The sequence below is a fragment of the Hoplias malabaricus genome, chromosome 4 (assembly GCF_029633855.1).
Source record: "Hoplias malabaricus isolate fHopMal1 chromosome 4, fHopMal1.hap1, whole genome shotgun sequence".
In the NCBI taxonomy this organism is placed as follows: domain Eukaryota; kingdom Metazoa; phylum Chordata; class Actinopteri; order Characiformes; family Erythrinidae; genus Hoplias; species Hoplias malabaricus.
Window position 1 is genome coordinate 3,856,768 of NC_089803.1, and position 18,745 is coordinate 3,875,512.

The window sequence follows — 18,745 nt, forward strand, 5'->3', positions numbered from 1 at the left end:
TCCATTGCATGACTACAAGTATCTGGACACTTCACACCCCTCTGGCTGACACATGGCATTGGGCTTGGCGACTTTAGGCTCATGTGCAGCTGCTCTTGAACATCCCATTCCAATTCATGCTTTTTCTGTAACAGTTGTCCTCTTTTTTCTTCTAGAACCGGAGTTCCAGGCCTGTCCAGAACCAGAGAAGGAAGAGGAAGTAGAGCCCACAGAACAGGAGGAAGAGGAGGAGGAAGAGGAGGAGGAAGAAGAACGAGAAGAAGCGGAGGAGATCAGTGCTGAAAAGGAAGAAACTGATAGAGAGAAAGAGGAGGGGCTAACTGAGGAAGAGGCAGAGTCAGAGCCAGAGGTTCCAGATGCTGAGGCAGAGGACAGCGAGATACTGAGTGATAAAGAACGACAGAATGAAGAAGTGAATGAGAAAGACAACTGCTCAGCCTCCAGCATCTCCTCCTCCAGCAGCACTTTGGAGAGAGACGAGAGAGCGCCTGCAAACGAAGGAGAGACAGGTGAGACATGAAAATGTGAAGAAGTCAGACAGACGAGGGAAGGTACATGATGGAGAGGAGGCAGGTGAGGAGTGGACGACAGGAGGGATAGGGGAGACAGGTGGTGGAGGGTGGTGGATAAGGGTCGAGTAGACAGGTGAGGGATAGGAGAGACGGTAGGGAATGGGTAGACAGGCAAGATAGGTGTCCAAGGGGGACAGATTAAGGCAAGAAGAGAAGGAAAGGCAGGTAAGGAGGGCAAACGAATGAGACGGGTTAAGAACAGGAGACAGTCTGATGTTTATGGAGGGTCCTTGTGTCCTGCAGGTCCCAGCGGTCAGGAAGGTGGCGCTAGTGAGCAGTGCAGTGATATCCTGAACAGCAAGCTCTTCATGCTGGACATGCTGTACTCTCAGGGCAGCAAACAGCGCTCTGAGGAGGAGGAGGAGGAAGAGACGGAGGAGGAGAAAGAGAAAGAAAAAGAAAGTGGAGGAACGAGGGAGTACCTAGCAGAGGACGATAAAGAAGAAGAAAAGAAGAAGAAGCTGGAGGGAGGGACAGTCCGCGCTTTCGCCGAACGTTTCGGAGACCTGGTCAAAGGCCTGAGCTCTCCACCAATGGGAGAGGAGGAAAGTCCTGAGAAGCAGCAGGCCCCGCCCACACAGGCTCCTCCCCCTCCTCCGAAGAAGGAGTCGGATCATATCTGGGATCAGCTGATGGCGAGCCCTCGGGAACTCCGCATCGGAGACATCGACTTCACCGATCTGGTCGCTGAGGACGATCAGGACATCCTAGACTCTGGGGATCTGATGGGAAGTTCAAACCTACCCCCGCCCCCACCACCCCCTCCTTGCCCCTTTAATCTGCCCCCTCCCCCTCCCCAGTTTGCCTCTGGGGTGCGGCCTCCCCCTCCACCGCCTTGTTTCTCTGCCCCTGCCCCGCCCCCACCCCAACCAGAGGTCCCCCTCTTTCAGAAGAAGAGGAAAACCATCCGTCTGTTCTGGAGCGAGGTCCGGCCGGCAGAGTGGCAGTTCCTGGGGCACAGGAGGGGTCACCTGTCTCTCTGGTCCAAACTGGATTGTGTCAAACTGGACACGGCCAAACTGGAGACGCTGTTTGAGACCAAGTCCAAAGAGGTGCCCACTACCAAGGTAACAATCTCTATTGTATCTTATGATTAACAATTGTAAATCAACCTAGAGAGAAGGAGGCGTACCAGGCCCAGCCAACTGAGAGGAGGCCCTGGAGGAGACAAGAGGAGACAAGAGGAGAGGAGAAATGTAATGAGACGAGATGTGACAAGAGGAGACGAGCTGACATAAGATGAGAGAAGATGAGAGAAGGAGACTGGATAAGAGAGGATGTGATGAGATGAGAGGAGAGGAGATAAATGAGAGCAGATAAGAAGAGAGGAGATGTGATGAGGTGAGATGAGATGAGAGGAGAATAGATGACAAAAGGAGATATGATGAGACTAGATGAGATAAGAGGAGAAGAGATGACATAAGATGAGATGTGATGAGAGTAGAGAGGAGATATGATGAGAAAGCAGATTGGATGTGAGGGGAAGTGATTAGAGGAGAGGAGATGATGGGAGATGAGTGGATGTATGATGAGAGGAAATGAGTTAATGAGAAAAATAAAACAGATGGGATGATAGGAGAAGAGGTGAGATGAAGAGAGATTTTATGAGATGAGAAGAGAGGAGATATGATGAGGAAGGGGATGAGAGGAAAAGAGTGGAGATAAGATGAGATGGGATATAAGGAGATGAAGATTAGGAAGGACCCCTCGGTGGTCTAGTCTTCCTGCCAGTGAGGTGCGTACGGAGGTCTGTTTATGTATTTATGTAACTGAGATCCTGTCTGACTCACTGCACAGGAAGCTGCTATGTGGACGACTCCAACTCACAGGCTTTTAGCCTCTACATCTGGTCAGATGTTCCTCAGGCCAGCTGACCGTGGTGCTTTGATGTGTCGGGACGCTGCGGATGTTTGATCTCTACTGCTCTCTAATGCTCAAAACTCACTCTCAGAGAAAACATTGCCTTGTTCCTCATCCTCAGACTCAATGTGGCTTACACTGTTTACCTTTAACAGCTGTGAAATAGAAGCTGGGACATGGCCATGAGGAGGATTAGTTCCTCATGGTTTTGATGGAGATCCAAGAAGGGTTGGGGGCTTGTCTGGGGTCTGGGGCTGACCTGTGGTTGGGGTCTGGTCTGGGGTCTGGGTTCAGGGGCTGACCTGTGATAGGGGTTTGGCCTTGTGTCTGGGGTCTGGGGCTGATAGAAGACTGCAGCTGATGGGAAGAGGCAGGAGGTCATTGTGCTTGCTTGTCTGGGCATGGGAGCTGCTCATGATTGGAGACTGACCTGTGGTCAGGGGTCAAAGGCACGTATGTGGTGGGACTGCGCTGACTGTGTGTGATGTCTGTGTTTGGTAGAAGACCGCAGCCGATGGTAAGAGGCAAGAACTCATTGTGCTGGACTCCAAACGCAGTAACGCCATCAACATCGGGCTGACTGTGCTCCCGCCTCCACGCACAATCAAATCAGCCATCCTCAACTTCGACGAGTATGCCCTCAACAAGGAGGGCATCGAGGTAAGCACAGACTGTCCCCCCAGGGCAGAACCTTGTATCTCCAACACTGTTCATTCACTGATGTGTTTAATATATTTGTCTAAAACTCCTTTTCTGTAGAAAATCCTGACAATGATTCCTACAGAGGAAGAAAAGCAGAAGATCCATGAGGCTCAGCTGTTGAACCCAGACATTCCTCTGGGCAGTGCAGAGCAGTTCCTCCTCACTCTGTCGTCCATCAGCGAACTGACTGCTCGCCTGCAGCTCTGGGCCTTTAAACTGGACTACGAGGCCATGGAGAATGTACGCTTCCATTTATAAACATAAACATAAATATGCTCCACAGAAAGGGTCCCCTGCAGGGGCTTTTACGTTAAAAATCAACTACAGAACCTCTGACTCAACTCAACCACTAGAGGTCAATGTGATGGGTTTCCAGGATGTGAAGACAAGTCAGTGGAAAAAAAGGAATGACTGCACATTTAACTCATTCTTACATGTGTTTCCACTGTGGCAGGAAGTAGCTGAGCCACTACAGGACCTGAAGGAAAGCATGGAACAGCTGGAGAGGAACAAGACATTTCGTTACATCCTATCAACACTGCTTTCCATCGGAAACTTCCTCAACAACTCCAGTGTGAGAACTACACACATTACGCACATAAACGCAAACACACACACACACACTCAGGAAAAGCATACATTTTCTTCAAATATACTTCTATATAATGTGTGTGTGTGCGTGTCTAGGCTAAGGCTTTTGACCTGAGTTACCTGGAGAAGGTTCCTGAGGTGAAGGACACAGTTCATAAGCAGTCGTTGCTGCACCATGCTTGTTCTGCGGTGGTGGAGAACTTTCCTGAAAGCTCGGACCTGTACTCTGAGATAGGATCCACCACCCGCTCTGCTAAAGTGAGAACACAGACACTAACCAGTAGATACGGGAACGTTCATAAAATACTTTCCAAATGTCCTGGCAACACATTTAACACGTCAGATCCTTGAAGCAGGTAAAGAAGTAGTGAAGTATGTCCAGTGATATAGACCAAGATAAAGTAGAGTAAGCTGAAGTAGGTACAAATGAAATAGGTCAAGATATAGCAGGTCAAAATGATGTAAATCTAGATGAAGGTCTAAATCAATAGATAGGGGAACATTCATGAGATACCATCAAAATGTCCTGGTGCAGGTAAAGAAGAAGTGAAGTAGGTCCAGGTGAAATAGACCAAGATAAACTAGGTCAAACTGAAGTACATCAATATGAAGTATGGCATTTCTGGATGAAGCAGGTCAAGATGAAGTAAGTCGAGATGAATTATTTATCTGGATGAAGCAGGTCAAGATGAGGTATGTCTGGATGAAGCAGGTCAATATGAGGTATGTCTGGATGAAGCAGGTCAAGATGAGGTATGTCTGGATGAAACAGGTCAGGATGAGGTATGTCTGGATGAAACAGGTCAGGATGTATTAGGGCAATATGAGGCATGTTTGGATCAAGCAGGGCAGTATGAACTAGTTCAAGATGAAGCATGTCAAGATGAAGTAGGTCAAGATGAAGCAGGTCAAGATGAAGTAGTTTAAGATGAAGTAGGTAAAAATGAAGCAGGTCAGGATGATGCAGGTCAAGATGAAATATGTCTGGATGAAGTAGGAAAAGATGAAGCCGGTTAAGATGAAATATGTCTGGATGAAGCAAGTCAAGATGAATTAGGTCAAGATGAGGCATGTCTGGATGAAGCAGGGCAGGATGAAGCAGGTCAAGATGAAGTAGTTCAAAATGAAGCAGGTCGAGCTGAAACTTGCTTTTCCCTCTGGGATCTTGATTTTTTGTCTGGAATCAATAAAATGATCTATCTATGAACCAGGTCAAAAGGTCAAAATTAAGCATGTCTAGGTGAAGTAGACCAAGTAGAGGCAGGTTAGGATAAAGCATTTATAATTGGGGCTGGTGAATGTAAGGCAGCTTAATAAGAGTCAAATACAGATGAAACAGGAGAAGATAAGTTAGATGAAGATAAAACTAGTTTAAATAAACGTTTTAATAAAAGGTTTAATGTTAATAATGAGTCTGATCTGCAGGTGGACTTTGATCAGCTTCAGGAAAATTTGTCTCAGATGGAGCGGCGCTGCAAAACATCATGGGAAAATCTCAAGGTCATTGCCAAACACGAAATGAAGCCAGTGCTGAAGCAGAGGATGAGTGACTTCCTGAAGGAGTGTGCAGAACGGATCATAATACTGAAAATAGTACACAGACGCATCATAAACAGGTAAGAACACACATATAGTATCTTCATTGTTTTTTTGAGATGTGGAACAGGTGGGTATGTCATCAGTTTATACGGGATAGATAAGTGCTACTACTGACTCCAGACACTCCTGAGATTGTATTCTTCGGTTCAGGATGTCTCTAATGAGCAAACAGTGGGACCCCCTGGTGAGGGGAGAACACCAACCTGAAGGAAGAGTTTGACCTTGTCCCTAAGAGAGGGAATGCCTTGTGTCCTGGGAAACCTGAATGCTTAGTCAACACAAACAAAAAAGACAACCCTCAGCATGTCTTAGTTTCTCCTGACTGTCCATATCTCATCTGTGGTGAGTTCATAGTGGTCTTGCAAGATTGCATGTTCAAGTTTTGCAGGATGAAAGATGTTCCCTTGATTAAGGGGCAAGTTACCAGGTTCCTTCAGGTTGGAGTGTCCTCTCACAAGAACATCCCTGTTTTAAAATAACAGGAGTCCTATGGAAGCTGGCACAAGTAGACAAATGGTTCCCCCGGTGATGCTTTTGTTGTTTCTGAGATTTGGAAGGGCTTAATAAATGTATACAATTGCAGTTCTCACAGGAAGTGTAATAGAAAAGTATAATGTTTTTGACATGATATGTTGATATTATAATAGTATCTTAAACATAGATTTATTGTAAAACAATATCAAGCGGGGTACAAGAGTAGCTTTAAGTATAGACGCTGGCTTGGGATTGAAAGGTGCCAGGGGGTTGGGAGTAAGTGACAGCATTGTGTCCATCCTCAACATCCACAGCTGAGATGCCCTTGAGCAAGGCCCCTGTGTGAGTTCACCCTACAATCATACATATAATAATGCTCTAGAAAGTAACTTTAAAACTAATTCTGATGTTGGAATCTTTTTCAGCAAAATCCCTGATGTTTTGCCGCTTTCTCTTCAGGTTCCACTCGTTTCTGCTGTATCTGGGTCTCCCAGCGTATACCGTGAGGGAGATAAGTGTTCAGCGCTTCAGTAAAATCATCAGTGAGTTTGCTCTGGAATATCGGACCACCCGGGAGCGGATCTTACAGCAGAAACAGAAACGAGCAGACCACCGGGAACGCAACAAAACCCGTGGAAAAATGATCACCGAGGTCACCACTGTGGGGAAACCCGGGAACACGGTAAACAATAATCCAGTAACTCTCATTACGACTGATCTAGGTACCTCCTTATTTGGCAGAACTCCTGTGCCCTTTCTGCCTCCCCGTCCTCTGAGGCGGCTCTTCTTTACTTCCCCAAATTCAAACTATGGAACACATTATCACAATCTCTCCGCCTCTCCTCTTCTCACTCTTCCTCCAACTCTCAACTGAAAACACCAGTTTATTTCCTCTACATCTTCATCCTCTTCATCAGCTCCTTCCTGTGAACAAATGTATTATTATTTTTCTGTATTAATATTAAAAGAGTAATGAGATTAACAGCATTGTGCTGTTTTAGGCACCTAAGAAAATACATTCATTCATTCATTCATTCATTGTCTGAAATCCAATTCAGAGCCGCATTGAATCCGGAGCCTACCCAGAATCACTGAGCGCAAGGCAGGAATACCAGTCCTTCACAGGGCAACACACACATTCACGCACAGGACACTTCTGAGTCGCCAATCCACCTACCAACGTGTGTTTTTGATTTGTGCACAGTACTGTACATTGAGGGTCACTACCAGATGGGGGCAGTCATGTTTAAAACGTTATTACAGTGACTCTGACACAGTGACTCTGGTGTCTGTAAAACAGTAGTTTAATAACTGTCTGTGGTGTTGTGTTGTTGTCCTTACAGAGTCTCTAATTCTTCTTAAATAACTGATGATATAAAGTTACTCATAATGACTCTCAAATGTAGATCAAAGTAGATCTGCTTTAAAGCAACACAGAATTTTTACCTTAAAATAACATCTTCAGAAATCATTGCGATGGTCCACTGAGGTCCACTGGTGGTCCATTGAGGTCCACAGTGAGAATAAAGCCTCTGCCATTGCTACACTGGGCTCAATACCGCGGGAGGGTAGGAAGATGGGGCTGCCCCCCTCTCCCCTCATCACTTAATCCAGATAGCTAACACAACACATCTAGGCACATTCCCCAATGGTCCGTGTTCTCCTCCGAGCGTGTTGAGTCTGATGAACAGAGGTTAGCGTTCTCCTCTGAGCGTGTTGAGTCTGATGAACAGAGGTTAGTGTTCTCTTCTGAGCGTGTTGAGTCTGATGAACAGCAGTTAGTGTTCTCCTCTGAGCGTGTTGAGTCTGATGAACAGAGGTTAGTGTTCTCCTCCGAGCGTGTTGAGTCTGATGAACAGAGGTTAGTGTTCTCCTCCGAGCGTGTTGAGTCTGATGAACAGAGGTTAGTGTTCTCCTCCGAGCGTGTTGAGTCTGATGAACAGAGGTTAGTGTTCTCCTCCGAGCGTGTTGAGTCTGATGAACAGAGGTTAGTGTTCTCCTCCGAGCGTGTTGAGTCTGATGAACAGAGGTTAGTGTTCTCCTCCGAGCATGTTGAGTCTGATGAACAGAGGTTAGTGTTCTTCTCCGAGCATGTTGAGTCTGATGAACAGAGGTTAGTGTTCTCCTTTGAGCGTGTTGAGTCTGATGTACAGAGGTTGGTGTTCTCCTCTGAGCGTGTTGAGTCTGATGAACAGAGGTTAGCGTTCTCCTCTGAGCGTGTTGAGTCTGATGAACAGAGGTTAGTGTTCTCTTCTGAGCGTGTTGAGTCTGATGAACAGAGGTTAGTGTTCTCCTCTGAGCGTGTTGAGTCTGATGAACAGAGGTTAGTGTTCTCCTCAGAGCGTGTTGAGTCTGATGAACAGAGGTTAGTGTTCTCCTCCGAGCGTGTTGAGTCTGATGAACAGAGGTGAGTGTTCTCCTCTGAGCGTGTTGAGTCTGATGAATAAAGGTTAGTGTTCTCCTCCGAGCGTGTTGAGTCTGATGAACAGAGGTTAGTGTTCTCCTCCGAGCGTGTTGAGTCTGATGAACAGAGGTTAGTGTTCTCCTCCGAGCGTGTTGAGTCTGATGAACAGAGGTTAGTGTTCTCCTCCGAGCGTGTTGAGTCTGATGAACAGAGGTTAGTGTTCTCCTCTGAGCGTGTTGAGTCTGATGAACAGAGGTTAGTGTTCTCCTCCGAGCGTGTTGAGTCTGATGAACAAAGGTTAGTGTTCTCCTCCGAGCGTGTTGAGTCTGATGAACAGAGGTTAGTGTTCTCCTCTGAGCGTGTTGAGTCTGATGAACAGAGGTTAGTGTTCTCCTCCGAGCGTGTTGAGTCTGATGAACAGAGGTTAGTGTTCTCCTCCGAGCGTGTTGAGTCTGATGAACAGAGGTTAGTGTCCTCCTCTGAGCGTATTGAGTCTGATGAACAGAGGTTAGTGTTCTCCTCCGAGCGTGTTGAGTCTGATGAACAGAGGTGTTCTCCTTCGAGCGTGTTGAGTCTGATGAACAGCAGTTAGTGTTCTCCTCTGAGCGTGTTGAGTCTGATGAACAGAGGTTAGCGTTGTCCTCCGAGCGTGTTGAGTCTGATGAACAGAGGTTAGTGTTCTCCTCCGAGCGTGTTGAGTCTGATGAACAGAGGTTAATGTTCTCCTCCGAGCGTGTTGAGTCTGATGAACAGAGGTTAGTGTTCTCCTCCGAGCGTGTTGAGTCTGATGAACAGAGGTTAGTGTTCTCCTCTGAGCGTGTTGAGTCTGATGAACAGAGGTTAGTGTTCTCCTCCGAGCGTGTTGAGTCTGATGAACAGAGGTTAGTGTTCTCCTCCGAGCGTGTTGAGTCTGATGAACAGAGGTTAGTGTTCTCCTCTGAGCGTGTTGAGTCTGATGAACAGAGGTTAGTGTTCTCCTCCGAGCGTGTTGAGACTGATGAACAGAGGTTAGTGTTCTCCTCCGAGCGTGTTGAGTCTGATGAACAGAGGTTAGTGTTCTCCTCTGAGCGTGTTGAGTCTGATGAACAGAGGTTAGTGTTCTCCTCCGAGTGTGTTGAGTCTGATGAACAGAGGTTAGTGTTCTCCTCTGAGCGTGTTGAGTCTGATGAACAGAGGTTAATGTTCTCCTCAGAGTGTGTTGAGTCTGATGAACAGAGGTTAGTGTTCTCCTCTGAGTGCGTTGAGTCTGATGAACAAAGTCAGAGGTTAGTGTTCTCCTCTGAGCGTGTTGAGTCTTATGTCCTGTCTGTGTTTTCTCTGTAGACTGATGATGAAGAAGAAAATGAGGTGAGACTTTGTGCTGTTTGTTTGCAGTATTTCTCACTAATATCTAAAGCTTTAACTTTAATGCTGCTGTTTGTGAATTAACAGTGATTCTTCATGAAATAACACACTGGAATGATGTTTTGATGTTTTGATGTTCCTCGTCACTCACACCTGTGGACAGTTTCGAACACTCAGACTCACCCAGTCACTCATTCACTCACACACACACACACACCTGTGGACAGTTTCAAACACTCACCCAGTCACTCACTCACTCACCTTGTCACTCACACTCACCCATTCACTCACACACTCACCCTGTCCCTCACACACTCACCCATTCACTCACACACTCACCCAGTCCCTCACACACTCACCCAGTCACTCACACACTCATCCATTCACTCACACACTCACCCAGTCCCTCACACACTCACCCAGTCACTCACACACTCACACCTGTGGACAGTCTCACACACTCACCCAGTCCCTCACACACTCACCCATTCACTCACACACTCACCCAGTCCCTCACACACTCACCCAGTCACTCACACACTCACCCAGTCACTCACACACTCACACCTGTGGACAGTCTCACACACTCACCCAGTCCCTCACACACTCACCCAGTCACTCACACACTCACCCAGTCCCTCACACACTCACCCAGTCACTCACACACTCACCCAGTCACTCACACACTCACACCTGTGGACAGTCTCACACACTCACCCAGTCCCTCACACACTCACCCATTCACTCACACACTCACCCTGTCCCTCACACACTCACCCAGTCCCTCACACACTCACCCAGTCACTCACACACTCACCCAGTCACTCACACACTCACACCTGTGGACAGTCTCACACACTCACCCAGTCCCTCACACACTCACCCAGTCACTCACACCTGTGGACAGTTTCACTCACTCACCCGGTCACTCACACACTCACACCTGTGGACAGTTTCACACATTCACCCAGTCACTCACACACTCACACCTGTGGACGGTTTCACACACTCACCCAGTCACTCACACACTCACACCTGTGGACAGTTTCACACACTCACCCGGTCACTCACACACTCACACCTGTGGACAGTTTCACACACTCACGCAGTCACTCACACACTCACACCTGTGGACAGTTTCACACATTCACTTAGTCACTCACACCTGTGGACAGTCTCACACACTCACCCAGTCTCTTTCACTCACTCACCCAGTCACTCTCACACTCACACCTATGGACAGTCTCACACACTTACTCACACACTCACCCAGTTCCTCACACACTCACCCAGTCACTCACACACTCACACCTGTGGACAGTGTCACACACTCACCCAGTCACTCACACACTCACCCAGTCACTCACACACTCACCAAGTCACTCACACACTCACACCTGTGGTCAGTTTCACACACTCACCCAGTCACTCACACACTCACACCTGTGGTCAGTTTCACACACTCACACCTGTGGACAGTGTCACACACTCACCCAGTCACTCACACACTCACCCAGTTACTCACACACTCACCAAGTCACTCAGACACTCACACCTGTGGTCAGTTTCACACACTCACCCAGTCACTCACACACTCACACCTGTGGACAGTTTCACACACTCGCCCAGTCACTCACACACTCACACCTGTGGACAGTTTCACACACTCACCCAGTCACTCACACACTCACACCTGTGGACAGTTTCACACACTCGCCCAGTCACTCACACACTCACACCTGTGGTCAGTTTCACACACTCACACCTGTGGACAGTGTCACACACTCACCCAGTCACTCACACACTCGCCCAGTCACTCACACACTCACCAAGTCACTCAGACACTCACACCTGTGGTCAGTTTCACACACTCACCCAGTCACTCACACACTCACACCTGTGGACAGTTTCACACACTCGCCCAGTCACTCACACACTCACACCTGTGGACAGTTTCACACACTCACCCAGTCACTCACACACTCACACCTGTGGACAGTTTCACACACTCGCCCAGTCACTCACACACTCACACCTGTGGACAGTTGCACACTCACTCAGTCACTCACACACTCACACCTGTGGACAGTTGCACACTCACTCAGTCACTCACACCTGTAGTTATATGTTGTATGTGTATGATACTTTGTTTCATGTTCATTTCATTTATGTAAGGATTGATTTTATTTCTTCTTTATTTTATTTTATTTTTTTATTTTAGTTTGTTGTATTTATTTACTACTTTAACCTTTGGTCTGAAACATTGGCTTCAACAATTAGAGTTTGTCTAATTGTATGCATTGTGTGTGTGTGTGTGTGTGTGTGTTTGTAGACCTCTCAGACAGCTGGTAATAACAGTGTTAGCAGTGTGAGTGTTGGAGGCGGTGGCGCCCCTGCTGGTGGACGTGAGGAAACGCAGGGTCTGAGTCACGCTGAAGACGCAGCAGAGCACGAGCAGATGAAGGCAGTGCTGAGGGTCGGCCAGCAGAGCGGCAGCACCGAGCACAGCACCGTGTTGCCAGGGTTACGCACACGGACACGAGCTCGGCCCAGCAGAGGTGAGGACCTCAATCAGAACCTCACAGCTATGTACAGACAGTCACAGAATTCACGCCCGTGTCCATGTGTCTGTCTCCTGCAGGTCGCACTGCGTGGGCGGCGGCTAACGAGGAGAACCCGGGTGCCACCGACGATGCGGCTGATGACATCATGGAGAGAATCGTACGATCGGCCACTCAGAGTCCACGAGAACGAGCGCAGCCACGGGAACGCAGACGCTCTCGCGCCAACCGCAAATCACGTATGAGTTACTACACACAACAACCACAGTCTGTTACATCAGAGAGAGAGAGAGAGGGAAAGAGAGTGAGAGAGAAAGAGTGAGAGAGAGAGAGAGAGAGGGAAAGAGAGAGAGAGAGAGGGAAAGAGAGTGAGAGAGAAAGAGAGTGTGAGAGAGAGAGAAATAGAGTGAGAGTGTGAGAGACAGAGAGAGAGAGAGGGAGCGAGAGAGAGAGACAGAGAGAGACTGAAAGAGAGAGATAGCGAGAGAGACAGACACAGAAAAAGAGACAGAGAGAGAGAGAGACAGAGAGAGACTGAAAGACAGAGAGAGAGAGAGACAGAGAGAGACTGAAAGAGACAGAGAGAGAGAGAGAGAAAGAGAGAGAGGGAGCGAGAGAGAGACAGAGAGAGACTGAAAGAGAGAAATAGCGAGAGAGACATACACAGAAAAAGACAGAGAGAGAGACAGAGAGAGACTGAAAGAGAGAGAGAGAGAGAGAGAGAGAGAGACAGAGAGAGACTGAAAGAGAGAGAGAGAGACAGAGAGAGAGAGAGAGAGAGAGAGAGAGAGAGAGACAGAGAGAGACTGAAAGAGAGAGAGAGAGAGAGACAGAGAGAGACTGAAAGAGAGAGAGAGAGAGAGAGAGATACATTTCCTTGTTGAAATGGATGCATATTTATTGTAATATAGTATTGTAATACATTCTACCTCTGTACTCTCTCTCAGTGAGAAGGACTCTAAATAATGGTTTAACTCCAGAAGAGGCTCAGGCTCTGGGTCTGGAGATCTCTGAGACACAGGTGAGGTTTGTGTGGAGTGCTCCTCCTCCTGTACAGAGCTGTACTGTGTGTGTGTGAGTGTGTGTGTGTGTGTGTGAGTGTGTGTGTGTGTGTGTGTGTGTGTGATGGATTTCACTGTTTTTTCTGTTTGTTTTTATTGTTTTTTTTGTTGTTGTTTTAGTAAATGAAGATGAAAAGGAATCAAACATCTCAGGATCAAAGAAAAACGAAAAAGGAGAAGAAACACAAAGAATAACGAGTCTCTGAAGTCCAGCTGTGGAGGGTCAGGCGTTGAAGGAGGTTTAAAGGTGCCATCAGTCATCAGTGTCCACCCAGATGTATTGAAGGTTGTTTAAGGAAGTGATTATTTATTATTTCTGTGGGGTTTTCTTTGAGCTGTAGCTCTCAGGAGACGAAGACTGCTCTGTCTTTTGAGCTCCACAGAGCAGACCCCCACCCCAGGGTTAGCACGGAGTCTCTGATACTCCCAGGCCACTAGGGGTCAGTGTAAAGGCTGCTCCAGAACGAGAAAATGACTGACTGCACCTTTAATATTTACTGTCATTAAATGAAAAGAACGCAGAGATACAAGGTTTAAACAAATTATTGTTTAATTTTTAACAAAATCTCATTTGAATACACATTAATCTAGGCTCCGCCCACAAATGGGCTTTCGCATAGCAACAGTTGCTAGGTGGGACAAGCTTTAGAATCAATCCCATTCACACTAGTGAGAACCTGTAAAGCACAGAATCTAACCGTCTACATCACAGCGCAGTGGACTGGGACGCTCTGGAGCAGCTGCACATGAGCCTGAGGTCACCAGCGTCGCCGGAGGAGTCGGACGCCTATGGAGCAGTGGAGCAGTGGAACAGTGGAACAGTGTTCTCTGTTTCTGCCTCCTCTGTATCACCAGGGCTCAGGTTTCATTTGTTAGAAATTAAAGTGATTATTTACTCAAACACTGCAGGAGTCGACAGGCACTTTTCTCTGACGCTTTAAAAACCCTCTGCCATTTTATTAACTGTCAGGATTTAGTTGTTTATTTACGATTGACACGCTCTCATTGTTATAAACAACACGTTAAAAAGGAAGTCGTTTGTTTTAAATATTTCTTTTTATTATTTTATTAAATGGTAATATATTTTCAAAGCAGCAGAAGCAGTGCTCCTCAGTTCCTCGGGGGGGCGCTCTCACTGTGTTTATTTAAGTGTTTGTTAGTGGGGTATTTGAGGTTTAACTCGTGCCTTTAATGAATTAAAATCTCTCTGTTCACATTAATACAATAGAATCCTCCTGTATTCAACACAGAAACAACTTTTCACACCTGTTTTTCTTCTAAAACCTGGATTTATTGATGTTTATGATGTAATTTATTAAAGAAACAATCACTGACCTGAAGAAATAGGGACTTTTATTCTGTATTCTGATCACTGTGGAGGACTAAAGTCCTATGCACCTTATTGCCGTTCAGTTTGTGGGATATTTATGAGGAAAAATACATTTAAAATTCATATATTTGTGAAGAATATTGAGGTTTATACATTTAATAAATCAAATTATTCTAATTATTACAGATTTATTATCATTTTATGGAATGTGAATTTCTCCTTTGAAAAATGTTACAAAATGGTAAAAGTGTTATTGTACAAACCTTGTGCAGTGGATGTTTATTTGTTCATGTGTTTGTTTGTAGAATAGTGTATAAACAGAGAGAGTAAGAACAGAGGAATATAGTTTCAGTTAAAAGTAGCGCCTGAGAAACAGCTGTTATTTTGTTATTTTCTGAAGGAACTGCAGGGAAGGCTTAGAGTTAGAATTAGTTTTGGAACAAAAGCGTGGTTTTATGGATGTTTTTATTCGGACAGATTGAGGTGAGGTCACTCTCTTGCCTTAGTAGCCACCAAGTTTAATTCACATTAGTTTAATTCACTTTAGTTTAATTCACTTTAGTTTAATTCACATTAGTTTAATTCAGTTTGGTTTAATTCAGTGTATTTTAGTTTACTTTTACTGACAGATCCAGGAATTCTTCAGAGGTGTGGCGGTTGTTATGTTTTGGACGGTTTGTGTATGATTCTGGACGCCTGAAGCTGTATAGTTTGCAGTGTTGCATTCTGGGAAGTTAAAGTATCCAAACTCACGTTTTCTGCAATAAAACATTTTTTCTGGATCAGAGCATTGAGAGACTCTTTTATTTACAAACAACACAACCAGAACTACACAGAGAAAATACCTAAAAATGATTAATAACTAACTGATTGAATGGTGATAGGAAGTTATAATGATAAAATAACATCCCATAATAAAAGAAAAAGATCAAATAATGATGACGATATTAGGATCTCATTGTGACTTTAGTCATTTTCAGATCATTTAAGATGCTAAGTCGTGGTTCTGAGATACTGAGTTATACTTCAGAGGTGACAAATCAAAAATCCATATTCAAAATTAAAAGCTGCTGAGTCATAGTTACGAGGGGCACTGTTAGATGCTGAGTCATTGTTACTGTAAAAGAGCGACGGGTTAATCAGTGATTACCTTGGTGTTTATTTCCACCTCAGAATGTTACCCCAGAAATGAGAAAGAAAAAAAAGTGGTCTCCCCGATGTGTTTGCGCTTTCTCCAAGAAACCAATGGAATATTATGGAAAACCAAAGCAGAATTTAGCAGGAGTCTCAAGCTGCATCAATGTATCTCCTGAGAGGACCCTCAGTGATCTCACGTCTCATCTGGAGTTCTCAGTAAAGTTACAAACTGTGCTCCGTTTGCCAGGAGAAACAGGCCCTACTCTCTCATGTCGCAACTTTGTCTCATTCTTGATGTCTCCTAAGGAATTTTAGGAGAATCGCCAAATCTCCTGGGTCACTACAGAACAACCTATGAGCAGTGAAACTGTCCTGTGGGACTGCAGTGTTAGTGATCAGGACTGTGGCTGCCCTATCGAATGTAGCTCACTGTGGCAAAGAAGGGCTTTATTTTCCCATTTAACACACACACACACACACACACATACACACACACACACACACACATACACGTTAGCCTTTCCTGTCAGTACATCAAAGTTTTGAACAACCTGAGGGTGTGTTTATTCACAGCTGATGATATCCGTGGAGATAAGCTGAAGTAATTCTTCTGTTTTGAAGACAAAATGAGATCATTACAGTGGGACACACACACTGTACTGATTTAATGGGCTGTGTGTGTTTACAGTTATGACAGAAGAAGTAGGTGTACATGCATGAGACTCACATCCAAATGGGCAGCAGCGCACACTGGGTACAGACAAGAATATTTATATCTAAGCAAATTGTTAGCAGGCTAATTGGTAGAAATAAAAGGCTGGCTAGCATGCTAACCTACCCCTGATTTACTAAATGTTATAAAGTGACTGAAAATAACTAACACATGCTAAAAAGTGTTTAAATAGCTAGCAAAACATTTGATGGCGCTAGCAAAGACCGCTAACTACAGTTATCTGTCATCTATGAGAAAAAGTTAAAAATGATGGAACCTACTAAAGCTCAAGCTAAAAGGTTTGCTAGCTAGTTAGCAAAACACTTTAGCTTGATCACACAGAGTTAATTAGAATGTGAACATACAGCTACTTTCTACCAGTAAACAAAGAAAATGACCAAAGACAGTTAGCACGAGCTAAAGTTAGCTGGTCTCTCTTGTCTGGGCAGACTGGACTGACCCATTCCTCCTGAGCACTGTGCAATAACGTGACACTCTGGAGCAGCTGCACATGAGGCTAAACCCACCATGACTGGTGCTAAGGATCTCTCAGAGGGGTATAAACCCCCTAAACTCTGAGCTGTGGTGCAGTGGAACTGTGTTCTCCGCAGAGATGGGGCACCATGTCATGCTTAATACCTTTGTCGTGAGTTGGAATTGGAGGTTTTGTTTGGGCTGGATGCCATCAACTCCTCACAGCAATGTTATGATATCTTCTGTGAACTCAGAACCCGGAAGAGTACAGACTTCTGTAGCAGGAAGAATAAAGTAGGGTCATAAATAGAAACACATTTCTCATAGTGATATAGCACTTCAAGATAAAAGTCACTGCCCTCTTGTTTAAAGGACACTGTAGTGGTTAATGATTAACCACTCAGGCCACAGTGGAGACTGATTCATGCATAGACAGAGAGATAGAGATAGAGATAGATTAAACTTTATTGTCGTTAAGTACAAGGCAATAACATACCGTTAACATCTACCTGCCGCTCAAAGACAGACGAGTGCAAGAGTAAAACAGTGTAATAAAAACAAACACAAGAGAGTATATATATATATCACCTACAACTCACTGTACACTCTCTCAGCTCCACTGACCACACAGGATTGGGTAAGTTGCTCTACATACTTTGTTACCCCTCTCTCCCCCTGTTCGTCAGTGCTCAGGACCCCCACAGAGCAGGTGTGATGTGGTGGTGGATCATTCTCAGCGCTGCAGTGACACTGACGTGGTGGTGGTGTGTTAGTGTGTGTTGTGCTGGTGTAGAGTGGATCAGACACAGCAGTGCTGCTGGAGTTTTTAAACCCTGTGTCCACTCTCTGTCCACTCTGTGAGACACTCCTCCCTCGTTGGTCCACCTTGTAGATGTAGAGTCAGAGGATGAATGCTGTCAGATCCTCACAGCTGTCTCAGCTAACAGGGAACATTCCCACAACTTTGGCTAACGTTATGTAAAGGTTCTCCTAATGTTAGAAGCAGACTCTCTTACAGTGACATCAACGGAATGTTCCATAAACTTTACTTGACCTTGATAAAAGTTCTCCAAATGTTAGTCTGAAACATTCCAGGTGAAAGAACCCTGGAGCTGTGACAGAGACTCTACCTGCTGCTGCACCGTTTACATTTACATTTACTTTTACATTATATTGAATTAGACCACCATCGTAAAGTATTTGGAGAAAGATTTTTTTATTTTTTAAAAAAATTGGGAATGTTTGATTAACAACTACATACTGATAAACATTTACGGAATGTTAAAAGAACCATCATTTTTAAAAATCTCAAATTTTCACACTGCACTGCTGACACAACGAGCAAAAAAAAAAAAACATCAAAACCTCACCCAGAGTGTACAAAACATGTTATAGTGCATACATTCAACTAACCTGCAATGAGTGAATAAGAAAGAACAGGAAAACTGGAACTACAAACCTTCAAAGAACCTTAAACTGTCAGTTTAAATAATGCTGAGGAAAGATTCAGGGGAAAGATGCTCTGGAAACATCTGGAAAGAAATATGAACTTTTTTCACTTTCAGGGAACACATCCAAAGCAATGTTTCCACCCATGTTTCCGATAACAGAATGTTAAGAGAATGTTTTTATATTGCACATACTCCCACATGTTCTCAGAAAACGTTCCCAGAACGTTAAATAGTCTGTGCTGATGAGGTTGAGCTCATATTCTGGGAATGTTTGTAAATTCAATATTAAGCAAAACCTGGACAGATTATTGTTGAGGGAACATTCCAAAGCGATGTCCCCAACAACCAAAATACAACATTATGGAAGTGTTCTAAGAACAATCTAAGGCAACGTTCCTAGAATGTTAAGAAAAACGTTCTGAGAACGTTTCAAGGAACATTCCAGTGCAATGTTCCCACAACCAGAATGGAAC

At 45.2% G+C, this 18,745-nt stretch overlaps 1 protein-coding gene across 1 annotated transcript in view; it reads left to right on the forward strand.

The window, feature by feature from the left end:
- Positions 1 to 15,237, forward strand: part of fhod3a (formin homology 2 domain containing 3a) — a 68,501-nt gene extending 53,264 nt beyond the window's left edge. Inside the window, exons 18-31 of the mRNA XM_066668030.1 lie at positions 156 to 509; positions 601 to 609; positions 816 to 1,639; positions 2,934 to 3,092; positions 3,192 to 3,374; positions 3,589 to 3,708; positions 3,822 to 3,983; positions 5,151 to 5,341; positions 6,258 to 6,459; positions 9,526 to 9,549; positions 11,879 to 12,104; positions 12,188 to 12,346; positions 13,055 to 13,128; positions 13,289 to 15,237. Of these exons, the coding sequence (XP_066524127.1) occupies positions 156 to 509; positions 601 to 609; positions 816 to 1,639; positions 2,934 to 3,092; positions 3,192 to 3,374; positions 3,589 to 3,708; positions 3,822 to 3,983; positions 5,151 to 5,341; positions 6,258 to 6,459; positions 9,526 to 9,549; positions 11,879 to 12,104; positions 12,188 to 12,346; positions 13,055 to 13,128; positions 13,289 to 13,291 (2,690 nt within the window). The 3' untranslated portion in view covers positions 13,292 to 15,237. The remainder of the gene's footprint in view (positions 1 to 155; positions 510 to 600; positions 610 to 815; positions 1,640 to 2,933; positions 3,093 to 3,191; positions 3,375 to 3,588; positions 3,709 to 3,821; positions 3,984 to 5,150; positions 5,342 to 6,257; positions 6,460 to 9,525; positions 9,550 to 11,878; positions 12,105 to 12,187; positions 12,347 to 13,054; positions 13,129 to 13,288) is intronic.
- Positions 15,238 to 18,745: the final 3,508 nt, after the last annotated feature.